Source organism: Microcaecilia unicolor, chromosome 1 (genome assembly GCF_901765095.1).
Source record: "Microcaecilia unicolor chromosome 1, aMicUni1.1, whole genome shotgun sequence".
Taxonomy (NCBI): domain Eukaryota; kingdom Metazoa; phylum Chordata; class Amphibia; order Gymnophiona; family Siphonopidae; genus Microcaecilia; species Microcaecilia unicolor.
The window spans coordinates 745028592-745054979 of record NC_044031.1 but is presented as its reverse complement, the minus strand read 5'-3'; the positions used below and the strand labels follow the sequence as shown (position 1 = coordinate 745054979).

The 26388-nt window shown below is 41.6% G+C and overlaps 1 protein-coding gene across 2 annotated transcripts in view; it reads left to right on the top strand.

Annotated features, from left to right (window-relative positions):
• Positions 1 to 25594, top strand: part of AKAP13 (A-kinase anchoring protein 13) — a 642893-nt gene extending 617299 nt beyond the window's left edge. For both annotated transcript variants that reach the window (XM_030189716.1, XM_030189717.1), the window contains 6 exons: positions 868 to 938; positions 5282 to 5323; positions 9577 to 9627; positions 11294 to 11743; positions 13650 to 13965; positions 23733 to 25594. In XM_030189716.1, the coding sequence (XP_030045576.1) occupies positions 868 to 938; positions 5282 to 5323; positions 9577 to 9627; positions 11294 to 11743; positions 13650 to 13965; positions 23733 to 23782 (980 nt within the window). In that variant the 3' untranslated portion in view covers positions 23783 to 25594. The remainder of the gene's footprint in view (positions 1 to 867; positions 939 to 5281; positions 5324 to 9576; positions 9628 to 11293; positions 11744 to 13649; positions 13966 to 23732) is intronic.
• The last annotated feature ends 794 nt before the right edge of the window (positions 25595 to 26388 follow it).

Sequence of the window (26388 nt, the reverse complement as noted above, 5' to 3'; positions counted from 1 at the left end):
ATCTCCAATAGTATCTATTTTATTTTTGTTACATTTGTACCCTGCGCTTTCCCACTCATGGCAGGCTCAGTGCGGCTTACATGGGGCAATGGAGGCTTAAGTGACTTGCCCAGAGTCACAAGGAGCTGCCTGTGCCTGAAGTGGGAATCAAACTCAGTTCCCCAGGACCAAAGTTCACCACCCTAACCACTAGCCACTCCTCCACTCCTTCGTATACTCTCCTTCGTATACACTCCTTCTTATACAAACCCAATTTTCTTTCATCCATGGTTTGTTTTGTTGCTGTTTTTTTTTTTTAATTTTAGGAAATAATGTATGGCAAAAACTAAATGGTGTATGATTTGTGAGTAACCATCAAGAATGTTGTTGCAGCAACTTTTGAGTTAGTTCATGTCATTTTCAGTTATGGGGGGGGGGGAATTCTTTTATTCTTGCTTCCCCCCACCCCTTCATTCTCAACTTAATTAAGCATTGTCCATTTACCCTCTGTAGTGGTCTGTGTCTTTGAAATGGGCATACCAGTAACTTAAAGATTAATAATATGTAGTGATGAACAGTAATTGGGTACAAGGCTTGAGATGTCAAGTTAAAGAAGCACTGAAATTCACAGTAGTATTGGTGACGTTTCACATTGTGAAACCACCACCACCACCTGTGAAACCATGAGAGTTTTAGTGACAGGCTGCTTATTAAATAATTTGGATCCATAAATGATGCAGTATTACACCAGATCTCAACATGTTGGTATCAAGTCCATACCGTCATTTTAACAGTGGAAGATGTAGGGTCCCATCCCCTTTGCTTATATAAACAGAGAGTTCTTGAAATATGTTGGAAAAACTAAATATGCCTTGTGACTTATTTCAGATGGAGAGAAAGATGAAGGAGAAGATGGTCAAGATCTTCGCAGGACAGAATCAGACGGTGTTTTGAAAAAGGTATGCGTGTCTACATTTTTATTTTTAGTTATTTTTATTATTCAATTCCTGTATGCAAATATGATGTGCTTGGTTTGCAGGTTGACTTCTTGCATGATGCTTTCTATTTTCGCACAATGTGTGTGCTGTTAAAATTGACAAGAAAAGTCTCATAAGGTTTCCAATTATGAACAATTTGGTTGTTTAATAGTCTTTAGATTGTAAACAGATGCCAAAGAAAATTCAGAATGTATTCAGGTTTGTGTGTTATCAGCTCCTCTCATCTGTGACTTTTTTCATACATCTTTATTAGTCAAACCAAACAATGACAGGGGCGTAGCTAGAATTGTCATTTTGGGTGGACCTAGAGTTAAGATAGGGTGGGCTTCCAAACCCCTACCCCCCTTGTACTGCATCTTAAGCACATGGGATCCCTAAAGAAAAGGAAGAATTAGTGGTTACGGAGGATGGGCAGACTGGATGGACCATTTGGCCTTTATCTGCCATCATGTTTACATGTTTCTCCCTCTCCTTCGCTCCTGGATCCAACATTGGCCCTTTGGCCACAGCCCAGCAACTCCCCCACTCACCTTCCCACTTTACCTCCGCACCTTCATAGACAGCAGCAGCAATGCACTTCTGCTACCTGCACAGGCCCTGCCGGCTTCCCTTTGTTGTGTCTTTACAGAGAGCAGGGGCATAGCTAGGAGGGGCCTCTCCCTCCCCCCCCCCCCCCCCCCCGATTTCGTCCGAGCCCCTGGTTTTGTTGGCGGGGGTCCCCAACCTCCGCCAGCTGAAGACTTCTTCAGCGCCATTCTTGCCTACCCCCACTGCCTCGCTGCTCCCCCCCACCGCACTCCACATGCTCAGTTTCACTTAAAGGACCATGCAGGACGTTAGGAGGAAAAAAGCACAGGGCAGCGAACGCAGTGCGCCGGACACTGGCGCTGAAGAAGGCTTCGGGTGGTGGGGGTTCGGGACCCCTGCCAGCAAAGGTATTGGGTGTAGTGGGGAGCGGTGGGGGGGGAGGCGAGGAGACTGGCGCCGAAGAAGGCTTCGGCTGGCAGGGGTTTTGGGGATCCCCGCCAGCAAAGGTATTTGGTGCTGTGGGGTGCGATGGGGGGAGCAGCGAGGCGGTGGGGGTGATGAGGAGACCGGTGCTGAAGAAGGGCTGGCGGGGGTTGGGGACCCCCACCAGCAAAGGTATTTGCTGCTTTGGGGTGCGGCGAAGGGGGGGGAGGCAGCGGCAGAGTGCCAGACTAAAATGTGCCCTCCCCACCTCAGACTCTGGCCCCCTTCCACTGAGAGGTCTGGCTACGTCATTGCCAAAGAGGAAGCAGGACGTGGCATTGGGGAACCTGTGCAGGCAAGGCGGTGGATGTGTATTACTGCTGCCACCAGCAAAAGTGCTGAATTAGAGTGGGGGAGGGGGAGAGTTGTGGGCCAACCTATAGCTATACTACAGAGCAACACAGTAGAAGACGACCAAGTGTATTTAAAATAATATAATATTGAAACAACTTTTAAATTAGTGCAGATGGGTGTTCTACAAGAAAAAAAAACTATTTTGATGTGACTTGTATTTTTCGTGGTCCTAATTTCCATACAGTATGCACAAATGGAATATCTTTGAAAGCCTCTTAACTTACCTCCAAAGAAAGGGCAGTGGCTCTAAAATGTGATGATTTTTGAGAATTTTCTTTTGGTTGAAATTTATTTAGTGGGTAATTTATAAAGGCATTTTTGTTCATATATGACACTGTATCCACATAAAATTACCTCTGCATAAAAGTACCCAAGATGAAAGAACATGTGCACTTTATGTGACTTGACTATAGACGTGTTCAGAGGTGGGTTTTAGGCAGAGTGTGGGCTGAATCGTGATTCACATGCATAGTTTATAAAATTTGTACAAACATTTACACCTGCTCCTGAGCAGGTGTAAACTGTAACTTCGTTTTAGCCATCATTTCTGCAGCTTTTCTGGGGCAATGTTTTAAAGACACATAGGTGTCTATATATGAGGCATATTTTCAAAGCACTTAGCCTTCCAAAGTTCCATAGGTTTCTATGGAACTTTGGAAGGCTAAGTGCTTTGAAAATATGCCTCATGTGTTTTTATAAAATAGGCTCAAAGTGTACCCCTTCCCCCCTCCCACCACCAATTTAGGTGACCTGTTATAAAATTAGCCTCTTAGGAGGCAGTTCTACAACAGGGCACCTTCATTTAGGTGACCTTGTATCCTGGGGTGAGAGCTTATTCTATATGGGCACTTGGATTCCTCATTGAATACTGATTTACGTGTGGGCACTCAGCCCAATTCTCAGAACTCCTGCAGTAAAGCCAACAGTGTAGATCCCTTACCACCGGGACAATGCAGAAAAATAGCAGCTCTCCAATGTTCAAAGGAAATGATGTTCAAATTATATGCATGCTGTAAAACAGAGGGGTGGGAATGTACTTGGTGCATACGTGGTAGAGTTTTGTGGTAAGCATAGCTCTTGTGCACATACACCAGGCAAACTCGACAATGAAGCACACATTGGTGCTGCTCTTCTGTGCCTTTCAATATAAGCTTTTCAATTTTTTTCGTTTTTTTTTTTTTACCTGAAAGGCTTATATTTAAGCACAGAAAGCAGTTGCCAATGTGCGCTTTCACTTTCGGGTTTGCTCGGATTCGCACACATTTGTTTCTCAGCACTGGTGCTTACAGGCTTGCAAAATAAATTAAAACCAGCAGATTTTAAACTTGAAAACTAAAGAAATCCTCTATTCAAACCTTCCACCGCCAGCTCCAAGCTGGCGTTATTTTTCCAGCATTAAGAGCAGCGTTTGTGCGCTGTTCTCTACGCTTTGGGAAGGCTTAGCAAATAACATCTTTAACATACATTTAAGTACAATTTGCGGCCATCTCTGCCGCACATGTTATTTCCTGCGCTAAAGCCCTCTGAGCATGCCACGCAGATTTATCTTACCACCAGCGGTAGGTTTTGAGAATTTGCTTGAATATTGGTGTATATTTAAGTGCCTTAGACCTGATATAAATGAGTGTGCTTAAATGTAGCAGGCACGCGAACAACTTACAGTATGCTGTAAGTTGCCTGCCTAGATGTCAGCCTTCCCATTCCCTGCCTATGTGAATGCCTCCCTTACAAATACGCACTATGCCATTTGAATGCCTATTTGTAGAATACCCTTTGGGCGTCCAAATGACATGTTCCACAGTAAGTGTACACTTAGGCCTCTATGTGATATTCTGTACATTTAGGCACACACTTGGCACGTAAATGTAAATGAGTTGTTATAAAAGTGCAACATTTCTAAGAAAAATGAAATAATTAAAAAAACTAAATAAAATTGCCCTTTTATTTCTTTTGAGTGGTTGTTTTGTATTTGCTGTTCTTATATTGATGTATTAGTTGTTTAGTACTGGGTCTACTGTAGACTGTATTCACATCATCTGGGCTGAGTTGGGCAGAGGATAAAAATGGAATAGAAAAGCTCTGGGTAGTTGAAATAAAGGTTTATGACAGCATAGTCCAATAAAGACTGGTCCTGATTGAGCTGGGAGTTGAAAGGAACAAAAGCAAACTTGTTTCCTATCCCCTTTCTCAACTTGAATCAGTAGAAGCCTGATTTGCACAGGTCAAATACGTAAATAAAGGATGTCCAGGATGAGCAAGGTATATAACAAAGGCTCACTGAATGAGGAGCCTTTTGCAAAATACATGTAAGTCCATGGAAAATATACATATATGGGCCAATATTCAGCTATCGGTCAGCGTTTTTGTATTTTTGTTTTTAAACACTTGACTGCCAGCATCATCTTTAGTTCCAAGATATTCAGTGCCGATGCATGTCTGGGAACTGGCACTATCTGGTGCTAATTTAAGTGAGGCTGACTGCTGGAGCTTATGCGGGACCTGGTCAATATTCAGCAGGGGCCCGTATAACTTTTTTAAAGAAATCAGCCTTTCCACCCTGGAACATTCCCCCTTTCAATCCCCCTCCCCCAGGCAAAGGAGAAGACACCCCCCCCTCCCTCCTGCCCATCCCTGGTCCTGTTAAGACCCTCAATCCTAATACACCTCTGGGCCTACTTGGGATCTCTGGTGGTCAGGTAGAGGGTGGTGGAGGAAGGAGCGAAGCCCACTTGCTCCTGCCCCAACAAAATGGCTGCTGCAAACTCTTGCATCGACCTTGTAGTACTATAATGAAGGGGCTACCGTAAAATAGTCTCTGGTCTGGTTATGAATATTAACTGGTAGATAAGAATAGAAGGTGAAACATGATGCTTTTCTTTAGGTTTACATTTTTAGTGCATTCATTTCTGTTTATGATGCTTTTTAATTTTGTTTTCTAGGGTGGAAATGCAAATCTGACCTTGCTTAAGAGACATAATGAGGTAAGAAAAATAGTGCAAGACAAAGATAAAGTTTAGACGTTTTGGAGACTGATGTTAGATAAATGGTTTTAGCTTCAGGTAACTTTGTTTTTTTTAATACTGATAAAGTATAGAAGCAACAAATGGAGCTACCAGTTCAGTGATAGGGTACCATATGCTCTGCATTTTCGACTGTAGCTTTTGATACTTGGCTTAATGTGCGCTATGACTGTGAATGCTGATGGTGTCCTGGAGCTACTCTAATGACAGCCCCTATTTAAGTCAACAGAACTGAAAGTCTCGTGGAACCTGTCTCTGTATCAGTGGCGTAGCCAGACCTGACTTTTTGGGTGGGCCCAGAGCTAATATGGGTGGGCACCCAGAAGCCCACCACCAGAGCCATCATTTTGGTTACAAGAGTAATCAAAATGCTCGCTGGTGGTGGTGGGCTCTTCACTACCTAGGACCAAAAAAAGGTATATTTTAATCATTAAATATACCTTTTTTGCCTTAAGCAGTGGTGCTTACCCCACCCAGAAGCCCACCACCACCAGCAAGTATTTTCAGACAAAAACACAAATCAATTAAAACATGACACAAAATATTTTAAAATACATATGTATTTATTACCTGGCTCCCGTAGCTGTGTGGGGCAGCGGGGGAGTGCTGCTGCTGTGACTGTGCATAGATCCAGCGAGCAGGACAGGGCACAGGGTGGACTTGGTGCCGCAACCGCGACCGTTCCCATGCGGCGCTGCGTGTGACGTGATGTGGTGTGGCGCCATCGTGCTGTGCGCAACTGCACACTGTGGGCCCTGGCCAGGCTTGGGGGGGGGGGGCGGAGACAGCAGTGTGGTGGCGTGCGTGGCTCCAGCGCGTGTGCGTGCGTGGTGCCAGCTGCAACTCCTTAAGACTTGTGCACGAGATTACATGCGGCCCGGCGTCTGGCCAAGGAGGAGCTTCCAGTGAGTGCGACTGCTGAGAAAACCAGGTGGGAGTGGCTGAGCGGGCCGACAGCCGATTGGGCAGAAACTAAGTCTGTGGCTGCTCAGCTGCTGTAAAATTGGGTGGGCCTGAGCCGAGATCGGGTGGGCCTGGGCTCACCCAGGCCCACCCGTAGCTACGCCCCTGCTCTGTATGGTGGTCGGGCAAGAAAGTCTGTACCTGTACTCAGCTTCCCTGGGAAGCAATATTTCATTTCATTTCATTTCATTTAATATATGCATATTCTACCTATTTTTACAATCCGAGACAGATCTCAAATTAGTATTCATAACATTAAAACAAGGGCAGCATTCATAAGACAGAGGAAGCTTGTCTAAAGAAGTACGATTTCAGTGTCTTATGAAATGTAATTAATTCTGCTCAAAATGGATATCTAAAAGTAGCACATTCCACATCTTTGGTCCTGCGATGGAAAAAAAACAGCCTGAATGTGTATTGAACTGAAACAGGTGGAATCTCTAACAATTCTTGCTGACTAGAATGCAATATATGAGCAGGATTGTAAATAATTCACCTGGACATCAAATCAGTACCAATTAAAAAAACAAAAAAGGTTGTTCACTGCGAGCTTGATATACTGCCCAGCTGATGTAGCCAAACAGAGCGGTTTACAAATTAAAACAAGAATTTTAAAAGAAAGGAGCTGCAAATACTGACAGAAAAGGTAAAGAACAGGAGACAACACAGAAGACAGTACAATATCTCCTGCGCTCAAAGTTCCAAAGTACCGTATTTTTCGGACTATAAGACGCACCAGACCATAAGATGCACCTAGGTTTTAGAGGAGGGAAATAGGAAAAAAAAATTTTCCTTTTTCCCTCCTCTAAAACCTAGGTGCTCCGGTGCATCTTGTCCGAATCCCTCCCTCCGAGTTCGGGATCGCCGTCAGGGTTACCACCAGGGAAGATCGCGTGAGTAGGGAGAAGTGGTGACAGGGCCGGGGGGGGGGAGAGGAGGTAACCCTGATGGCGATCCCGAACTCGGAGGGCGGGCGGGCGGCCTGCCAGCCAGCCAAATCTACCTTCGGACTATAAGACGCACCCCCCATTTTCCTCCCAAATTTGGGGGGGAAAAAAGTGCGTCTTATAGTCCGAAAAGTACGGTATATCATGTACAAATACTTGCGAATTTTGACCTCCAAGTAATAATTCTAGCAGCAGCATTTTGCTCTAGTTGAAGTGGATGTATTACAACATGTGGCAAGCAGTAGAGACAAAATTATAGGGTCAGTTGTTTTTTTTTTTAAATGTCAAGGCCTGTACCATAAGAACATAAGCATTGGCATACTGAGACAGACCAAAGATCCGTCACGCCCAGTATCTTGTCTCCAACAGTGGCCAATTCCAGAATAGTAAAACAGATTTTATGCTGCTTATCCTAAAATATACAGTGGATTTTCCCACGTCCATCTCAATAATGGCTTATGGACTTTTCTTTTAGTAAATTATCCAAACCTTTTTTAAACCCTGCTAAGCTAACTGCTTTTGCCACATTCTCTGGCAACGAATTCCAGAGTTTAATTACTCATTGCGTGAACAAATATTCTAATATCAGTGTGACAAAACAGTGGGTTTTAAGCCTGTAACTTGTATTAATTATTTCTTGAAGTGTATTTCTGTAGCTTGGCCAGCAGGTGATACATCTTTGTTTAAAGCTGTTACAGAGAAAATACCTGCAGTGATGTTGCAAGCTATTTTTGAAACTACTTGTTCTGAGCTCTGATTGGCCCAGGAGCTCAATTTCCTCTAGAATGTACTAGCTTTTGCTCCAGTCTTAGCCAAGATGAAAAGAGAGTAGATAGATCTCTTTGCAGAGGCTGTGAAAACAGTTATATGACCTGATCTTCCCAGGTACTACTTAGATAGCATGCAGATGTTTAGTTAGTGTTATAATTGATCCATATTTCAGTTACCTGTTATTGTTCTGCTGGTTGCATCACTGTTCAGTTCTTCAGGCAATAAACATTCCTTTTGTTTATTGCCTCTGCTTGTCTGGGCTAATAAAGAATCCTGGTGGTTTGTGTGTTGGGTCTGTGAGTGCTTTCTGGGAGTGTGGTCTCCAGTAACCTAGAAATCACTGGGGATAATTTGAGAGCGGAAGACTCGCCCAGAGACGGTTGTGACCTAGTCGGTGGAAGGAGGGTGCTAGTGTAGAGCACAAGTGGCAGGTGCAGGCAGACCTGAGCTGTGATGAGAATAGACCCTCTAAGTAGCCACGGTGTAGCCCCAGGCAGGTGGTTAGGCGTTTCATGACAATCATAATATCAGAAGGTTTGCTGTATAAATCTTTAAACCCAAATACTGGGGGCCTCTGGTATTGTGGACCCTGAAACAGCTTTACAAAATGCTGGCCATTGTTGGTCCTTAGGGATCCTGCTCATGTTTATGAAGCTGACTCTCTACAATTTCTTTAAAGATAAGTGCATTGTTTGCTGAATATTTGCACTATTTCATTTGAACGCTTTATGGGTAGTATATCTGCACATGAATGGAAGATTTATGCCGATGATGAAGAGTAGATCTTTATTGATCACATAGTTTTCTTTAGACATCAGGGCTCGTAAGTCTTGCATACAAACCATTAGATTTGGAGCTCTTTGAGGCTTTTCCTTCCTATTTTGAAATTTAACTCTCCTTTTGTGAAGTGGAATATGTTATTTTATTTGGATTTTTGTTTTAAATCCAGGACATTTTTTGATGTCTCCTCATTTATACTCTTTTATCTTGGGCATAAGAATATACAGGATCCTCTATGTAATTCACACCCAGCACCCCTCCCTTCCCATGTCTAAGCACAGAGTTTGTAATAATCAAAATAGATTCCACCTCTTGGGTTCCAGACAAATCCCCAGCTACATGAATACCTGCATTTCCACTAGAACTCAGCTGCTAGAATTTCCACTGCAGCTGATGTGCCAGGCCAGCTAAGTGATTGCCTGTGGCTTCCATTAAAACTTTTAGTTCCTTATAGATCCAATAATCTGAAAGTTGATGGCACGCCATGGAGTTCAGGGTGTGATAGATCTCAGGAAACCCATATTAATTCAAGGAAGTTCTGTAAACTCAGTTCTACTCTCATGCTATCTGTCCTACCACATGAGAAATTAGTCTCCTCCTCCCGATGACATTATTCGAAAGACAGAATCATTTCAGAGTTAGAATTTGCCATTTATTATTAAATGGCCATTGAAAAAAATGTATTTGCAGGGCAGCCAATGGGTAACGTATCTGTAATGACAACGTACTTTTGCTTTCTTTCTTTCCTTCCAGCAAGTTCTTCACAGTGTTGCTCAGCTCCACGAACTACTCAGCACATTGCAGGTACTTATGTCTACAGCACTGTGCACAACCATAAGAGACTATCCCACCCGACAGAGCGTCCAATCTATTCAAGGCAGACGAACGGAACAAATAAGGGATTAGAGTGTTACATTTATCATAGGAATGTTTAAAGCGACATGGGTTACAAACTGCCCCTCCTGTCCAGGTTACAACAAATTGAAAATCAATCCAAAAAAGGTAGTCTGTGGTGATGATTATATAATTGTAATGCTTTGTGAGGCAAATGAATTTAATTGGCACGAAGGAGGCCTGTCATCTGAAGGATACCAAGAAACATCATTTGTAAGCCAGTGGTCACATGAGGCAAGAGATCTTGGAGAAATATGCTCAACTTGGCAGCAAGAGACTTATCAGATCAACACCAAGACACTTTGTTTCCTCAAATATAGGATTACTGTCTTATGATGCTTTATAGTGTAAAGTACTCTTTTCTGTATTTTGCTCTAAGATTCTGACTTGTAGAAAAAGATTGAAAGTTTGTTTCAGAAGACATTTGAACAGGATTCATAGTTGTTGTAAGGTATTTGCAGTGCATTTTGTCTAGCAAAAAAAGGTGCCGGTACTCAAATGCCAGGCCACCCTTCAGGGGTGGAGTGATCATTGAGGGACTCACCCCACAATAGCCAGGACCCCTGCAACCAGTCATAGAATCTATGACAAGGCAGAATTTGTATGTAGAACCTGAGCTCTTTCATTAAAATACGAGACCCATGGGTCAAGTTTAGCAGACAGTGGAAAAGGTGCCGGTACTCAGTACCCCCAAGTACCCCCTCAAAAAAAGCCCTGGGTATTTGAGATGTGAACCAGAATATATGATTGATTATAATAGTTGGTATGCAGAAAGCCTTATCCTGAATCGCACCAAGAAACTTCTGGAGAAATTTGTAATGTTTTGTTAAACGTACTCAAAATTTTAGTTTACTACTACTATTTAGCATTTCTATAGCGCTACAAGGCATACGCAGCGCTGCACAAACATAGAAGAAAGACAGTCCCTGCTCAAAGAGCTTACAATCTAATAGACAAAAAATAAATAAAGTAAGCAAATCAAATCAATTAATGTGAACGGGAAGGAAGAGAGGAGGGTAGGTGGAGGCGAGTGGTTACAAGTGGTTACGAGTCAAAAGCAATGTTAAAGAGGTGGGCTTTCAGTCTAGATTTAAAGGTGGCCAAGGATGGGGCAAGACGTAGGGGCTCAGGAAGTTTATTCCAGGCGTAGGGTGCAGCGAGACAGAAGGCGCGAAGTCTGGAGTTGGCAGTAGTGGAGAAGGGAACAGATAAGAAGGATTTATCCATGGAGCGGAGTGCACAGGAAGGGGTGTAGGGAAGGATGAGTGTGGAGAGATACTGGGGAGCAGCAGAGTGAGTACATTTATAGGTTAGTAGAAGAAGTTTGAACAGGATGCGGAAACGGATAGGGAGCCAGTGAAGGGTCTTGAGGAGAGGGGTAGTATGAGTAAAGCGACCCTGGCGGAAGACGAGACGGGCAGCTGTTTCAGTACTGAAATATAGATAAAGAACATCCCATCACACCAATTGTGCTAGTCCTTCAGCTCTAGAAAAGCATAATCTGTGTCGGATTGTGGCTTGTTTTATAGCACTGTGCATCCAAATTAATGTCGACTTTTGTCTTTCCCTTTATCAGGCTGTAGTTTTGTTACAGGACACCTACATAGAAGACCAAAAGCTGCTGTTGAGCGAGAGGGCCTTAACCAGAACCTTATCAAGACCAAATTCTTTAATAGAGCAAGAAAAACAGCGCAGTTTAGAAAAACAACGCCAGGAGCTGGCAAACCTCCAGAAGCAGCAAGCTCAGCACCTGGAGGAAAAACGCAAACGGGAAAAGGAATGGGACCTGAGAGAAAAAGAGCTGATGGAGAGGGAGGCACGGCTGACACAGAGGGAGGAGCTGGCAGTGAAGGATAAGCAAGATCTGGAAAAGGAAAGGGTTGAGCTTCAGGTCAGGAAAGAAGAGTATCAGCATGACCTGGAGCGTCTCAGAGCAGCCCAAAAGCAGTTGGAAAAAGAGCAGGAACAACTGAAGAGGAACATGGAGAGAACATCCCTAAGACCTACAGAAATGGATACTAAACAGGTAATAAACACGATCCTTCCTCCTCCTCCTCCTCCTCCTTAATACATTTTTCAGTGAACTTAGGATTTCCAGTATACTTTCTGTGCCTTGTTAAGCCTTTGTGTCCAGTTTGTTCAGGATCCAGTCCTCGGAACACACCTACAGGCTCATTTTCAAAGCACTTAGCCTCCCAAAGTTCCATAGAAACCTATGGAACTTAGCCTCCCAAAGTGCTTTGAAAATATGCCTCCTAGTCAGTCAGCTTTTCAGGGTATTGATGAATATTCATAGGTACATTTGAAGGCACTGCCTCCACTGTATACAAATCTATCTCGTAAATATTTATTGACTGGTTGGCTACTACTACTACTACTTGACATTTCTATAGTGCTACTAGGGTTATGCAGCGCTGTACATTTTAACAAAAAAGGACAGTCCCTGCTCAAAGGAGCGTACAATCTAAAGGACGAAATGACAAGTTGGGGCAGTCTAGATTTCTTGAATAGTGGTTAGGTGCCAATGGCGACATTGAAGAGATGGGCTTTGAGCAAGGATTTGAAGATGGGCAGGGAGGGGGCCTGGCGTATGGGCTCAGGGAGTTTATTCCAAGCATGGGGTGAGGCTATGTCCCAAGGACTGGGTTTAGAATCACTGTGTAAAGGTGACTTAGAGGTATAAGCCTTAGCTCATGGAAAATCATGGAGTTGCAGAGTGAATGCACTTGTAAGTCAATAAGAGGAGTTTGAACTGTATGCGGAAACAGATTGGGAGCCAATGAAGTGACTTGAGGAGAGGGCTAATATGAGCATAGTGACGCTGACGGAATATAAGTCGTGTGGCACAATTTTGAACAGATTGAAGAGGAGAGAGAGATGGCTTAGTGGGAGACCTGTGAGAAGCAAGTTGCAATAGTCTAAGCGAGAGGTGATAGGAGTGTGGATAAGGGTTCTGGTAGTGTGCTCAAAAAGGAAAGGCCAAATTTTGGTGATATTATAGAGAAAGAAACAACAGGTTTATTTTAAAAGAACAACCCACTGGATTCTGGAAAGAAAACCTTTGACATTTTCTGTGCACCCAGAATCAAAATGTTTTTACAATTTAAAACTACGAAGTTAAAAATATCAAACAAGCTTTTTATACATCAGTTACGCCTGGGTGAATGCTGCATGCAAAATTTTTGAAAATTCCATGCATAATATTTTAAAAGTCTGCATTGTATCTCACGCACCTTGCTCTGCCCCCAATTCCCTATCCCTGATTTCCATGAGCCTCTAAGGGGGGCCCGATACTGGAGTTTCTCTGTCTTGCTCCTGTTGGCATGTGATCACCCGGGTCCCATCAGGAGCAGGAGAGAGAGAGAGAAACCCTGGTGCCGGGATCCCCCTTGGAGACTGGGCCCAGGGGAATCTTGCCCCCCCCCCCCCCTCTCAGCGGCTCTGAGCCTCAATAGCTACTGCACTGCCCTGCCCTTGCACTTACCATGCATTTGTAAATATTCACTATCCAGACCAACAGTTGTCCCAGCCTTTTTTGGAGAAAAGGTGATGTACTGTATTTGTTTCTTTTTTTTAACTTCGCTAAACATGTGAAATGGTTCTGGTTTGCATGCATCATATTCCTTGTCTGTTGCTTTACTTTGCCATTTCTCTAATTGGTCAGTGGATTGCTAGCCAGCTTGCTGCCTGGGATGTGGAATTCAGCTGTGGCATTAGGAAACTTGAGGTCTTCTGTGGTGCTTGATGGAAATTATAGACCAGTATCTATCAAAGAGCACATCCTGAGACAATCTTGTGGCTTTAATTAAGTCATAAAAGTCATCTTCTGAGTCCTTTAATAACTCTTAAGACAATAAAATTTTGAATAGGTGTTTTGATTATGTATCATCATGTACTGGGTTATTGAAATACTGCTTTTCTGCTGGTTGCAGGTTTCATATCAGCATGATAAAATTGGAAGGACTTCATCCATTCCTGTGGAATACACAAAACGGCATAGTGTTTTTTCTTCAAACCCAGAACATTTGGATACGGAACTGTCTATATCACCCAAAAGGGACAGCTTCCTAAGGACAGACTGTAAACAAAAAGGGAAGGGTCCGTTTCACTTGCTTTCTTCCACAAACCAGACAAACAAGTCAGCGGAGGCGCAGAATCAGAACACCAGTCGCTTGTTTGGTTTAAGCAAACCAAAGGAGAAGAAGGAAAAGAAGAAAAAGAACAAAGGAAGCCGTTCCCAACCTTCTGGTAAGCTTTTCAAAATGAGTATCGGGTGGGCATGAATATCAATATTTAACATTTTTTTTTTTTTTTTTTTTTAAAGGCAAAAAAACTTCTATTGAGCAGATCAGGCAATCAGGGAATTTTATTTACGCAGATATTCAACTGTATTTATTAGTTAATTGTATAGCCAACTATCCAGTTAAATGTATGCACAGTAAGGATTATCTGGCTAAATTTAATCATCTACATTGGGCTATCATCCTAGCCAGTAAAGTTTGAAAGCCTGCTCCTTCTCGAGCTCAGCCCCTCTTTACCCAGATAGATTTTTTTTCACTTTTTACCCAGATCGATTTGCGTTTTAACTGCGTAATTATATCCAGTAAGGGATCACATTTGTGCATGTTTTTATTTACCAGTTAAGACCCAATTTGGCAGATTGACCACTAGCAGTAGTACCATGAGACTGCCACTAGAGGCCAGAACTACCATTTTGAATCTGTGCCTGCAGTTCGACAGGAGCATCTGGAGATTGATCCTGCCTCCCCCCCCCCCCTCCCCCAAACTAACTTGGAACCCTCCAGTATGGGCATGGGAGAATTAGGGGATGGGAGTGTATGAAGATTGGAGGCCAAGATGCTTATCGGGGGGGGGGGGGGGGGGGGGGGGGAGAAGCTCTGGATGCTGACCAGGCAATTATTTTTTGTTTTTGTTTTTTTTCTACTCTACTGGCCATGCTCAAAGAATGCCAGTGGTGTGAGTATGAGGTATTAAGTGAACCCATGCTATTTGCTGCAATGACAGCACACAGTGACTTACCATAGGCAAGTTGCAGGCACTGTTCATACCCATAACTTGTCCATTCTTCCATCCCTGCCACAGCAAGCAGTTACTTTGTGAATTAGAGAGCAGTAATTGTTGCAGCCATGCAGTAAAGTGGTCATTCTGTACGAAGCTGTCTAGATTTGGACAGCACATGCACACATAAATGCCAGTATTCAGCATTCTAATCATTTACATGCATATATGACCATTTTCCAGCTAAGATGGAAAAACTGGGATTATTTTACATCCCAGGAGCATCGGGCATCAAAGCATGGCCCAGTACTTCACCTGCCCCACCCCATTGGACCCCCACCTGTGGACCCTACTGGGCAGAACCTGGGGCTGTAGTGGGTCTGTGGGCAGGAGTGATCCCCAGTCACACGTGTCCTTGCCTGCGCCTTCTGTCAAAATAGGGCTCTAGTGGTAGTTGCACAAGACTAGTACTAACATAGTAACGTTGTAGATGACGACAAACCATGATCTTTGTGGTCCATTCCATCTGCCCAACAAGATAAACTCATAAGGTATGATGCAATAACTATATATGCATACTTGATCTTAATATGTCTGCCGTTTTTAGGGCACAGACCATAGAAGTCTGCCCAATACTGGCCTTGCTGCCCAGTTACTGGAGTTGCAATCTAAACATCGCTAAGATTGTTTGGTTCCCGTTCTTATATTATGTTATGTTATCTGAGTCTTATAACCCGCCAAATCTTCCAACATGAATTCAAGGCAAGCTAATAAAAAGAAATAAAAACTGATACAGGATGTTACATAATAGAGCAGAATAAATATTACAATTATTTATAATGAGGAAAGAGAAGTTTTTAAAGCTTTTCAAAAAGCAAAATGATCCAATATTAATCGAAGCTGAACCGGTAATCTATTAAGACATAAGCATCGCCACACTGGGTCAGACCAAAGGTCCATCTAGCCCAGCACCCTGTCTCCGACAGTGGCCAATCAAATCCATAAGCAAATAGCAGACTATACAAACGATCTAGAAAATAATGCTTTAAAACGAATACTTTTAGTTGAGGAACATTCCAATAACAAAAAATTACATATTCTTGATGTGATAAAATTCTTTAAGAGCTTGCTCATCTAAAAAATCAGTAGAGCAAATTCCATGCAAAAATGTAAAAGCAAGACATAGTGTCTTAAAATGAACTCTCTCTTGAACCGGCAACCAATGCAGATCCGCTAGAAAAGAGGATGCAGTCTCATAATGTGAGTGACAAAATATCATCCTGGCTGCTGAGTCCTGAATCATCTGAAATCTAGACGTCTTTTTATCAGTCCAATGTACAAAGAATGAAAGAATAGTCAACTGAACTATAATTTTAAAGTACTCAAATGAAAAATATGAACAAATTAAACGTAATTGTTACAATTTGAAGTAAGCTTTTTGAACAATATTTTTAATTTGAGATTCCATTGAAACTGAGGTATCAAGGATGACACCCAGTACTCTAGAGTCCCACTCAATTTTAATAGAAAAAAACATTTTATAACGTAATGGTATGTGGAATAACTGATTGATTGATCAAAACCAAGCCAAAGGATTTTTGTTTTTTTTAATTATTTTATTTATCACTTTTTTACAGTTTGGCTCAAGTACAATTCTTGAAATCAGCAAAGATGACTATTAGTCATTTATAATATAAAGGAAATACATAAAACAATCTAGATTAAACTAAATCATGATCTATTTCTCATCTTTAGTCCACAATATGAAGGCAGTACTAAACTATACATCAGGAAAATTATATTAATACCAACTAAGGAAAAGGTGGCTAAGCAGAAGGTCTGAGTGTTAAACATTACGGCATAGAAGTTATTACAGGTCCTGGTAACGAGACGGGCGAGCTAGCTAACTTGGATTCCAAAAAAGAGGTCAATTGTTTAGAATCATAAAATATATATTTAACATAATTTAACTTTATAACACATTTGCATGGAAAGTTTAACCAAAGGATTTTTGTTTTATCTTTGTTTAGTTTTAGTTTTAAAGTTTTAGACCAATCAGTTATATTTCCAACTAAGTTTTGAATAAAACATTTCCAAAACAGTATCTACCGAGACCAAAAGAAAAATATCATCTGCATAAGACCAAAGTTTAGCATTATCTTCAAAAGAGAGTTGACCTAATGTACTCATATATAAATTGTATAGTACTTGAGACGAGGAAGATCCCTAAGGAATGCCACATAGTAAACGCCAAGGATTTGAAAAAGAGTTATCTTTAAAAACAGAATAATGTGTGTGTTAGAAAAGATTCAAACCATAAGTAAACAGAACCAGTCAGACCAAAGGTAGAAAGTAAATTCAGTAATAGTGTTACAAGAAATGATTTATTTTGGGGAAAATAGCTCTAGAGCAACTCGCCTCTCTTTATAATTTAAGAGCAGGTGCTGTATGTATAAGTTTTAGGATATTAATTTCTCCACCAATCACCAAAGGTGATAATTGCAATAAATTAAATAAATTAAGTATATATATACTCAATATACTCAGAACACAAAGAGACCGTATTTTTAGCTTCAAAAAGGTTGATTTAATATACAATTGCACATGAGAGGTAGGTTTTAAAAGGATCTTAGAACAGATAATCTGTGCATAAAATAGAACAAAGTAGCAGGTAGGTTAACTTACAAGTCCTTGTTACAAGCATGCTGTGGTCCAGCTGATTGATGAGCACATGTTGAGGAGCAAGGCATCAGGGCTTCTGCAGTGAGTGAATCTGAGTTGCTTGCAGCTGAAGAGAATCTGAGTTGTTTGCAGTGAAGAGAATCTGAGTTGCTGGCAGTTGATGAGAATCTGACTCTTGGGAAACAGCTTGTCCTTTTATACCTTGCAAGCTGCAGGAGGATATGCCATGTGGATCTTTTTCCTGGTTTCCACACGACCCTTGGGCATTTGCAAAGCATTGTGGTATCTTGGTCTCATGTCTGCACACGACCCCTGAGTCTTGGTCTCATGTCTTATGACATCACGAGACTTACAGTCTGGATTTTCTTTTGATGTCCTGCTCAGTCTCTGGGGCAGATACACATTACAAGTCCTTCCTTTCTGCACATGTCTGGAAGCTGATGGGAGGGGCAGGTATACCTTTGACAAGCAAATGTCCTGTTTATGCTTCCTCTGAGTTCTTTGTTTTCAATGGGTTATTCAGGTGCCCACCTTAGTCATGCCTTTGTTAGATGGGAGGGCAGAGGAAGCTCTTTTGTGTTTGTTAAGTGTTTGTAATTAACTATCCCTGCTCTCAGAAGTTCCCAGAAAGAGGAATGGGGGGGGAGAGGGGCTTGAAATGAAACTATTTTCTCTGCTGCAGTGTCAAATATATATTTTTAAAAGATACACAAATATATTGGTGTATATATAATCCAGCAAATATGCTACATATTTCAGTAATAAACTGATACCATTACAATAGGTATGGTTTGACAGTATCAAACGCTGTTGATATGTCGAATTGCAGCAGAACCATATGATCTCCACCCGATAGGACTTTTTTAACTTCTGAAGTCAAAGATATAAGCAACGTCTCAGTACTGTGAAAGGTTTCAAATCCATGCTGAGAATTACGAAATAAATTGGATTGCTCTGTATAGTCTATTTCTTGAGAACTAACTACAAATTAAATTAATTTAGTTAGACATGGAATACTGGCAATTGGTAGATAATTGGAAGTCAAAGACATATCACTATTTACTTGCTTTGGGACTGGAGTTAACACAATGTTACCCATATTAGAAGAAAACCTACCTTTAACCAAGGTTGTGTTGACAAATGAGATGGTCCAATGTATTATCTCATTCGGAGGATCTTTCAATAAACATGAAGGAATATTAATGGGCAACTAGAACAAGCTACCCTACTGTTGTAAAATTGAAATCTAATGAATCACTATAAAGAGAATTATCAAATGAATGATAAATACAATTCACATTGTTAGCAAAAAATTTAGCGAACTCCTCAGCTGTAGGCTGAGAGACATTAACTGATTGAGAGGATGATAAACTAGAATCAGCCAAAATAAACAGTTTTCTTACATTAGATTTTTCAAGTCCCACTAGAGAGGAATAATAGATTCTCTTAGCTGTATTTGAATCATACTTACATAAGTATTGGCACACTGTAGCTCCAATTTCCATTCAGACTTAACAGCATCAGTCCTTAATTTTCTCCATTTTCTTTCTAAATGACAACGACGTCTTCTCATTTGAAAATATAGATTCAGGATCCGATTCAAATTTAGTTGAAAAAAGGAATAACTGAGGACTAAAACAGAGATGTGTCAACTTTACCCCATGATTTTCAAGTTACTCCAAAAGAAGGCTGAGATAATTTAGATGAATAATAGTTTAAGTAAAAGAACAAAGATAATGATCTGACCAAAATATAGGTTCCAATTTAGAAAAAGTCAATAAAGATGAATCATTGGCACATATGGCCTTTCTCATGACTTACAGTAACTGTAGGTAATAAAAAGTTTTTAATTGGGCAAAAATGATAAAAAGTCATGTACCATAGTATCTGATCTATTTTCTAAATGCAAATTAAAATCTCCTAAAATCACTAGTAAATTCAGTACCTGCATCAAGACTTTGTTCATATAAGTCTGGCACAATGGTAGACCATGAACTAGGGGCTCTATAAACTAACAACGAACCAATTGTACTAATAATATCAGGTACTGATAGTTGACAAACCATCATTTCTAATCCTGGCTTAGTGAAAGCGTTTACTAGGGTTAAAGATAAAAAGAAAAATCTCTATAAATGATCACTAAAATGCATCCCTTTCTTTTTTCTCATGGTGGACTAATCGTAGAATAACCTAAGGGGCAAAGGTCATTAATAATCAGTGTAGAATAATTGGATACCCATGTTTCTGTGATAAAAGCTAATCCTAGATCAGCATCACTAATAAAATCCCTTATTAGTTCCACCTTATTGCAAACAGATCTAGCATTAAAATAACTACAAGGAACAGGTAATGTAAAACAGAATTAGATGCATCATAAAATGTACTAATGGTTTTCAAATTGCTTTTCTGGCATCCTTGTATTTGTTTGCGAGAATTAGGACTATTGCCAGTCAATACTTCAAAACAACAAGGCATAATTTGAGAACGATCTACTAAAATTCTAACAGTCTCAATTAACTTCAATCGTTCATCAAAGTTGTCAAACCTAATGGCGGACAAAGTTAAACCAGTAGTTGCATAAAATTTGATATTGCAATAACAGTGTTAGAAAGAACTATCAAGACGGAATCAGACTATGAAGACGGAACCTGGAATATGCTCCCCTATTTAATCCTAAGTACATCCCTCTTCCTACCCCTCCCTATATATTCTCACATACTAAAGAGCACGCTAATCCCAATACACACCCTCCTCCCACTTCCCTTCCTCTTCCCTTGCCTATCTTACCTATCCTCATCTAAACGATCACCTCTTTATTTACTATATTGCAGCTATATCCATTCTATGTCACTTTGTAAACCTGATATACTATGTAAGCCGCATTGAACCTGCTAATAAGTGGGAAAACGTGGGGTATAAGCGTTACAAATAAATAATAAATAAATAACTAGTAAGCCAAACATTAATGACCAAAACTAAGCCATGGTTATCAACTTTGATTAAAATATCCAAAACAAGAGCTAAATATTAATTGTCCTACCACTGCAGCTCACGTCATCACACAAAGGAGTGCACCTTTGTCTTGCACCTTAGTCATAAGTACATAAGTATTGACATACTGGGACAGACCGAAGGTCCATCAAGCCTAGCATCCTGTTTCCAACAGTGGTCAATCCAGGTCACAAGTACCTGGCAAGATCCCAAAACAGTGCAATACATTTAATGCTACTTATTCTAGAAATAAGCAGTGGATTTTCCCCAAGTCCATTTTAATAATGGTCTGGACTTTTCATTTAGGAAGCCATCCAAACCTTTTTAAACCCCGCTAATCTAAGGAGGAACAGCATATGATGTCACTGGGGGGAGGAGCTTGCTCCCACACCCAGGAATAATGGTGCAGAGGTCAGTAGCACTTTGCAAAAAAGGACTCCTTGGAAAGTCTGTAAGATGATAGCAGTGGTGAATGGCAGACTTCTCAGTACTCCCTTGTGTTTATCCCATACATTTTTGAATTCCATTACTGTTATCATCTCCACCATCTCCTACAGGAAGGCATTCCAGGTTATCTACCACCCTCTTCATAAAAAGTACTTCCTGACATTATTCCTGAGTCGGCCGCCCTGCAACCTAGATTTATGTCCTCTAGTTCTACCACTTTCCTGTCTCTGGAAAAGGTGTGTGAATGTCTTCCTCCAGGGTATACATCTTCAGGTCCTCAAGTCTCTCCTTCTACGTCTCGTGGCACAAACCCCTTATCGTTTTCATCATTTTTCTCTGAACCGCTTCAAGTCTTTTTATGTCCTTAGCAAACACACTACTGCAAGTGGGGCCTTGTACAGGGGCATCAACACTTCCTTCTGCAGGTTATATCCTTCTGTATGTAGCCCAGCATTTTTCTGTCCATGGCCACTGCCTTGTGACATTGTTTCTTCACCTTGAGATCCTCTGACACCATCACCCCAAGGTCCCTCTCTTGAGCTGGGCTTATTGATCTCTCACCCATCTTTGTGGATTTCTGCACCTCAAGTCCGTCACTCTTTACTTCTTTGCATTAAATTTTAACTGCCAGACCTTTGGCCATTCTTCTAATTTTTGGAGATCTCTTCTCATGGTTCCCTCTGAGGTATCCACTCTGATGATTTTGTGTCATCTGCAAACAGGCAAATTTTTCCTTCCATCCCTTCAGCAATATCTCTCACAAATATATTAAAGAGAATCGGCCCCAGTACTGACCCCAGAGGCACTCCACTACCCACTACTCACCTTCCTTTCCCCTAAGTGAATTCCATGTACCACCACCCACTGTCACCTGTCGGTCAACCAGTTTCCAATCCAGTTCAGCCCTCTCAGCTTATTCATGAGTCTTCTGTAAGGAACTGTATCAAAGGTTTTGCTGAAATCCAAGTATATTACATCTAGCACATGTCCTTCATCCAGTTCTTTGACCACCCAGTTAAAGAAATCAGATTCATTTGGCAGGATTTTCCTTTGGTAAAACCATGTTGCCCTGGATCCTGCAACCTGTTGGATTCTAGAAAATTAACTATCTTGTCCTTCAGTAGCGATTTCCATTATTTTTCCTACCACCGACATGAGTCTTACTGACCTGTAGTTTCCCGCTTCCTCCCTGTGTCCACTTTTGTGAAGAGGGACTACATCCGCTTGGCTCCAGTCTTGCTGAACTTCTCCCATCTCTAAAGATCTATTAAATATTAAAAGAGGTCCCGCCAGGATTTCTCTGACCTCTCTCAGTATTCTGGGATGTAAACACCCCATAGCTTTGTCTACTTTCAGACACTTTCTTCCATGAATGGTGCAATATCCACTTCGTTCCCAGATATACCCATGACAGCCGACCACTGTTCTCCAGGAATTTCCTCTATGAAAACCAAAGAGAAGTATTTCTTTTGTACATTCGCTTTGTCCTAATCACTCTCCACAAAGCTATTCTCAGCATCTTTCATTCTACCAATTCCATTCGTAGCCTTTGTCCTTTCCCCAGTATATCTGAAAAAGGACTTCTCACCTGTCTAGGATTCCATGTTTCCATACAAATGTCCCCTTTTACTACAGAATTGTTATTTTTTTTTCTATAAATGTTATTGTATTTTTAACCATATATCCTCTCCCTTCCCCTGGCTTCACCAAAATCCCAATGGAGACAGAACTCATCGTAGAGATCCCAGCTACATCCTCCCCTGAATCTAAACTGAACTACTTCATAGCTGCAACTGGGCATGCCCAGGATGTGTTGTATGAGTCATTAACAGTAATTGGGATGCGTTTTATCATTTGTAAATATAGAAGTTGTAGGGGGTTTTGTTGCATTTAAGATTTAACTACATAGGTGGGTTTCCCGCCAAACCCACCTCCCCACTCCCCCCGTTTTCTATTTCTGTTGATGGCTCTCATTCTCCCTGTCTCCTCAGCTCGAAACCTTGGGGTCATCTTTGACTCTTCTCTCTCCTTCTCTGCTCATATCCAGCAGATCGCCAAGATCTGTCGTTTCTTTCTTTACAACATCCGTAAAATCCGCCCCTTTCTTTCCGAGCACTCTACCAAAACCCTCATCCACACCCTTGTCACCTCTCGTTTAGACTACTGCAATCTGCTTCTTGCTGGCCTCCCACTTAGTCACCTCTCCCCTCTCCAGTCGGTTCAAAACTCTGCTGCCCGTCTCGTCTTCCGCCAGGGTCGCTTTACTCATACTAAACCTCTCCTCAAGTCGCTTCACTGGCTCCCTATCCGTTTTCGCATCCTGTTCAAACTTCTTCTACTAACCTATAAATGTACTCACTCTGCTGCTCCCCAGTATCTCTCCACACTCATCCTTCCCTATACCCCTTCCCGTGCACTCCGCTCCATGGATAAATCCTTCTTATCTGTTCCCTTCTCCACTACTGCCAACTCCAGACTTCGCGCCTTCTCTCTCGCTGCACCCTATGCCTGGAATAAACTTCCTGAGCCCCTACATCTTGCCCCATCCTTGGCCACCTTTAAATCTAGACTGAAAGCCCACCTCTTTAATATTGCTTTTGACTCGTAACCACTTGTAACCACTCGCCTCCACCTACCCTCCTCTCCTCCTTCCTGTACACATTAATTGATTTGATTTGCTTACTTTATTTTTGTCTATTAGATTGTAAGCTCTTTGAGCAGGGACTGTCTTTCTTCTATGTTTGTACAGCGCTGCGTACGCCTTGTAGCGCTAAAGAAATGCTAAATAGTAGTAGTAGTAGTAATAGTTTTTGCATTTACTTTTAGTGGAAGCTCATGGTTTTGTGGTAATTTTGTTTGTTTGTTTTATTCTTCAGATTCTCAGTCTTCAGAAGCAGCACCAGATGGTGAGGAGATCTTCTGCTAGTCTCATGTCCGTCACCTGCCTAGCAGGAAATCTCCTTTCTTCTTGCCTCTCTGCAGGATGGATTTCAGCAGATCGTATAAAGGACCAGATATGGCTAAAGCTTTCCAGCTATCCTTTTTGCTCTTGCCTGTTCAATAGACGAACCTGCTGAGTGTGGAATCCCAGAATGGGTTTGCCATACTACTGAGGATTCTTCGTGCAATTTGTGCATTAATGGGAGGCGAAGATAACTTGGTGCATGTGCTTTCTGAATACTATATGTGCCTTGTCCACATTGACTTTTTGAGATTTGACTGAAAATGGCAACTGCTCACTGTAATTTTTAGCTGAATGCTACTTGCCATGTTGGTTTCAAGTGATAGGAAAAAGTGGGTCTTATAAAATGGATGAGGGGAAGAGAAGAGCATTATTTAAAAAAAAAAAAAAAATATGTACTGGAATTTTCTATTGCAAATCTTTCCAGAAGTATGTGTTTAGCAATTGGCCCACATCTCCGTGGGTTGTAGTTACACCGAAAACCCATGCAGTAGTTGTAAATGCAGTTTCAAATATAAAATTATATGGTTGGTTAGTTCAAATGCCATCTACCAAGTGCCTACTGAAAACCTTCCAAAATGTACGTTATGTAACCAAGAGCTCTCTCCCACCTCCATTTATTTAATTTATTTTTATTTAGAGGAGGAGAAAATGTAAAATACCAGCCCTATGAAATAGGTTTATTTTTAACAGTGTGCTCATTCTAAAAAAAAATATTGTACTACGTACTGCCCAGAATCAGAGACAGTATTGCGGGAAGGCTCACCTGATCCTGAGGAAGAGAACATTGTACTTGCCTTGCTTATATGTGTAAATTAGGTAATTGTAGTGTATTGGCAGTGTTTAAATGATTGAATAGCTTACATGCTGTAGGAGCATATGTTACACTGTCCAATTAAATTGGTTTGGTTTGGTTTGTTTTACGTAATTGTTTCTGTACAGAACTGTACCGTACAGTGACTTTGGGTTACTAAGCTGCTTTGAGAATTTAGCACAAGAGGGGAAAGACATTAGCCCAAAAGTTTTACAATTCATTCTGTTATTGTTTAGTGCTTAAGCAGTTACGCATAATTTCTTTTCCAGTGTTTACCCATGGGCATTATTTTATCCATATATATATATATATATATGTATATTTTATTTTTATCATGTCTGTTGCAAATTTAATTGTTTCGTAACTAGTCCAACATAGTTAATGTTTTAAAAACATAAGCCTTTAGCAAAAGATTTGAGGCATGCACAATGAGTTCATAGAGTGCTCACAGCGTATATGTCTAAGCTGACTGGGCAGTGTGTGCTCTCCGAGAATTATCTCTAGATATTTTCTAGCCGCCGTGTAGATTCTTGCGAGCAGTTTTCACTCTGAGATGAGTAAGTGCTTCTCAAGATTTGTTTTTATATTTTAATTTAGGACATGCTATGACTTGCAAGCAGGGCTTGCAAATTTAAAAAAAAAATCCTTATGTATCCTTCTAAATATAAGAGAATTCTAATAAAAAAAAATGTTTGTTTACAAGTCCTAAAAAGTAAGTCATGCCTGGGGGAGAAGGGCAAAAGACAACTCATGCCCCCTTTTGGCCCTGTCTTTTCATGAATCTTTAAGGAATGATTTACATAATCCAGTTAGTTTCACTACATTGTGGCAAAAGCCCTCATCCCAAAACAAATCTTTCTTTGCTCTTCACTGCAGCACTTCAATGTATCCAACTCAGAAATTGGCCAGATGGAAATGCTTCCCTTAAAGGTGGGGGGGAACGTGTTCTAAAGGTCAGTGATGCAGGGGCGTAGCCAGGCCTTGTGGTGGGAGGGGGCCAGAGCCCGAGATGGGCGGATACATTTTGGTCTGCCGACCTGCTGCCGCTACACCCCACCACCACCTCCCTGCTGCCCCCGTTGCCCTGCCACTCCCTACCAACTGCTGCAGCAAATACCTTGGCTGGCGGGGGGTCCCCAACCCCCTCCAGCTGAAGTGTTGTCCAGCGCCGGTCTCCAGTGGTTCCGCATTGCCTGCCGTGCTCTGTCTTCCCCTCACGTCGGGCACGCTCCTTTTAGTGAAATTGAGCATGCTCAGTTTTGGTAAAAGGAGCGTGTCGGACGTGAGGGGAAGATGGAGCAGGCCAGGCAACGCGGCTTCGCTGGAGACCGGCACTGGACAATGTTTCAGCTGGTGGGGGCTTGGGGACCCCTGCCAGCAAAACCAGGGTACCAGAGGAAATTTTTTTAGGGGGGGGGCCAGGCCCCCGTGGCCCCAAGTAGCTACGCCACTACAGTGATATATGCCCTTGAAAAGATAAAAAAATGTTGTATTTTTTTTTTAAATTAAAGAACCGTTGCTCCCCTCTACTGGTGCTTCTGCCCTAGCCAAACCTATCAGGGAATCCATTGCACCAGAATCCTCACTGGGTCCAAGCTTGGAAACAGAAGGTAACAAGATGCACATTACCTGGCAGAAAGTTCAAAAGATACAAAGAAAAAAATTGAATTAGATAGATATCTCCTTGGTGCTATTCTGTGGGAAGGCATGTTGGTGTATCCACGTTCATTTAGCTTAGTTGAAGTATGTCTTTAAG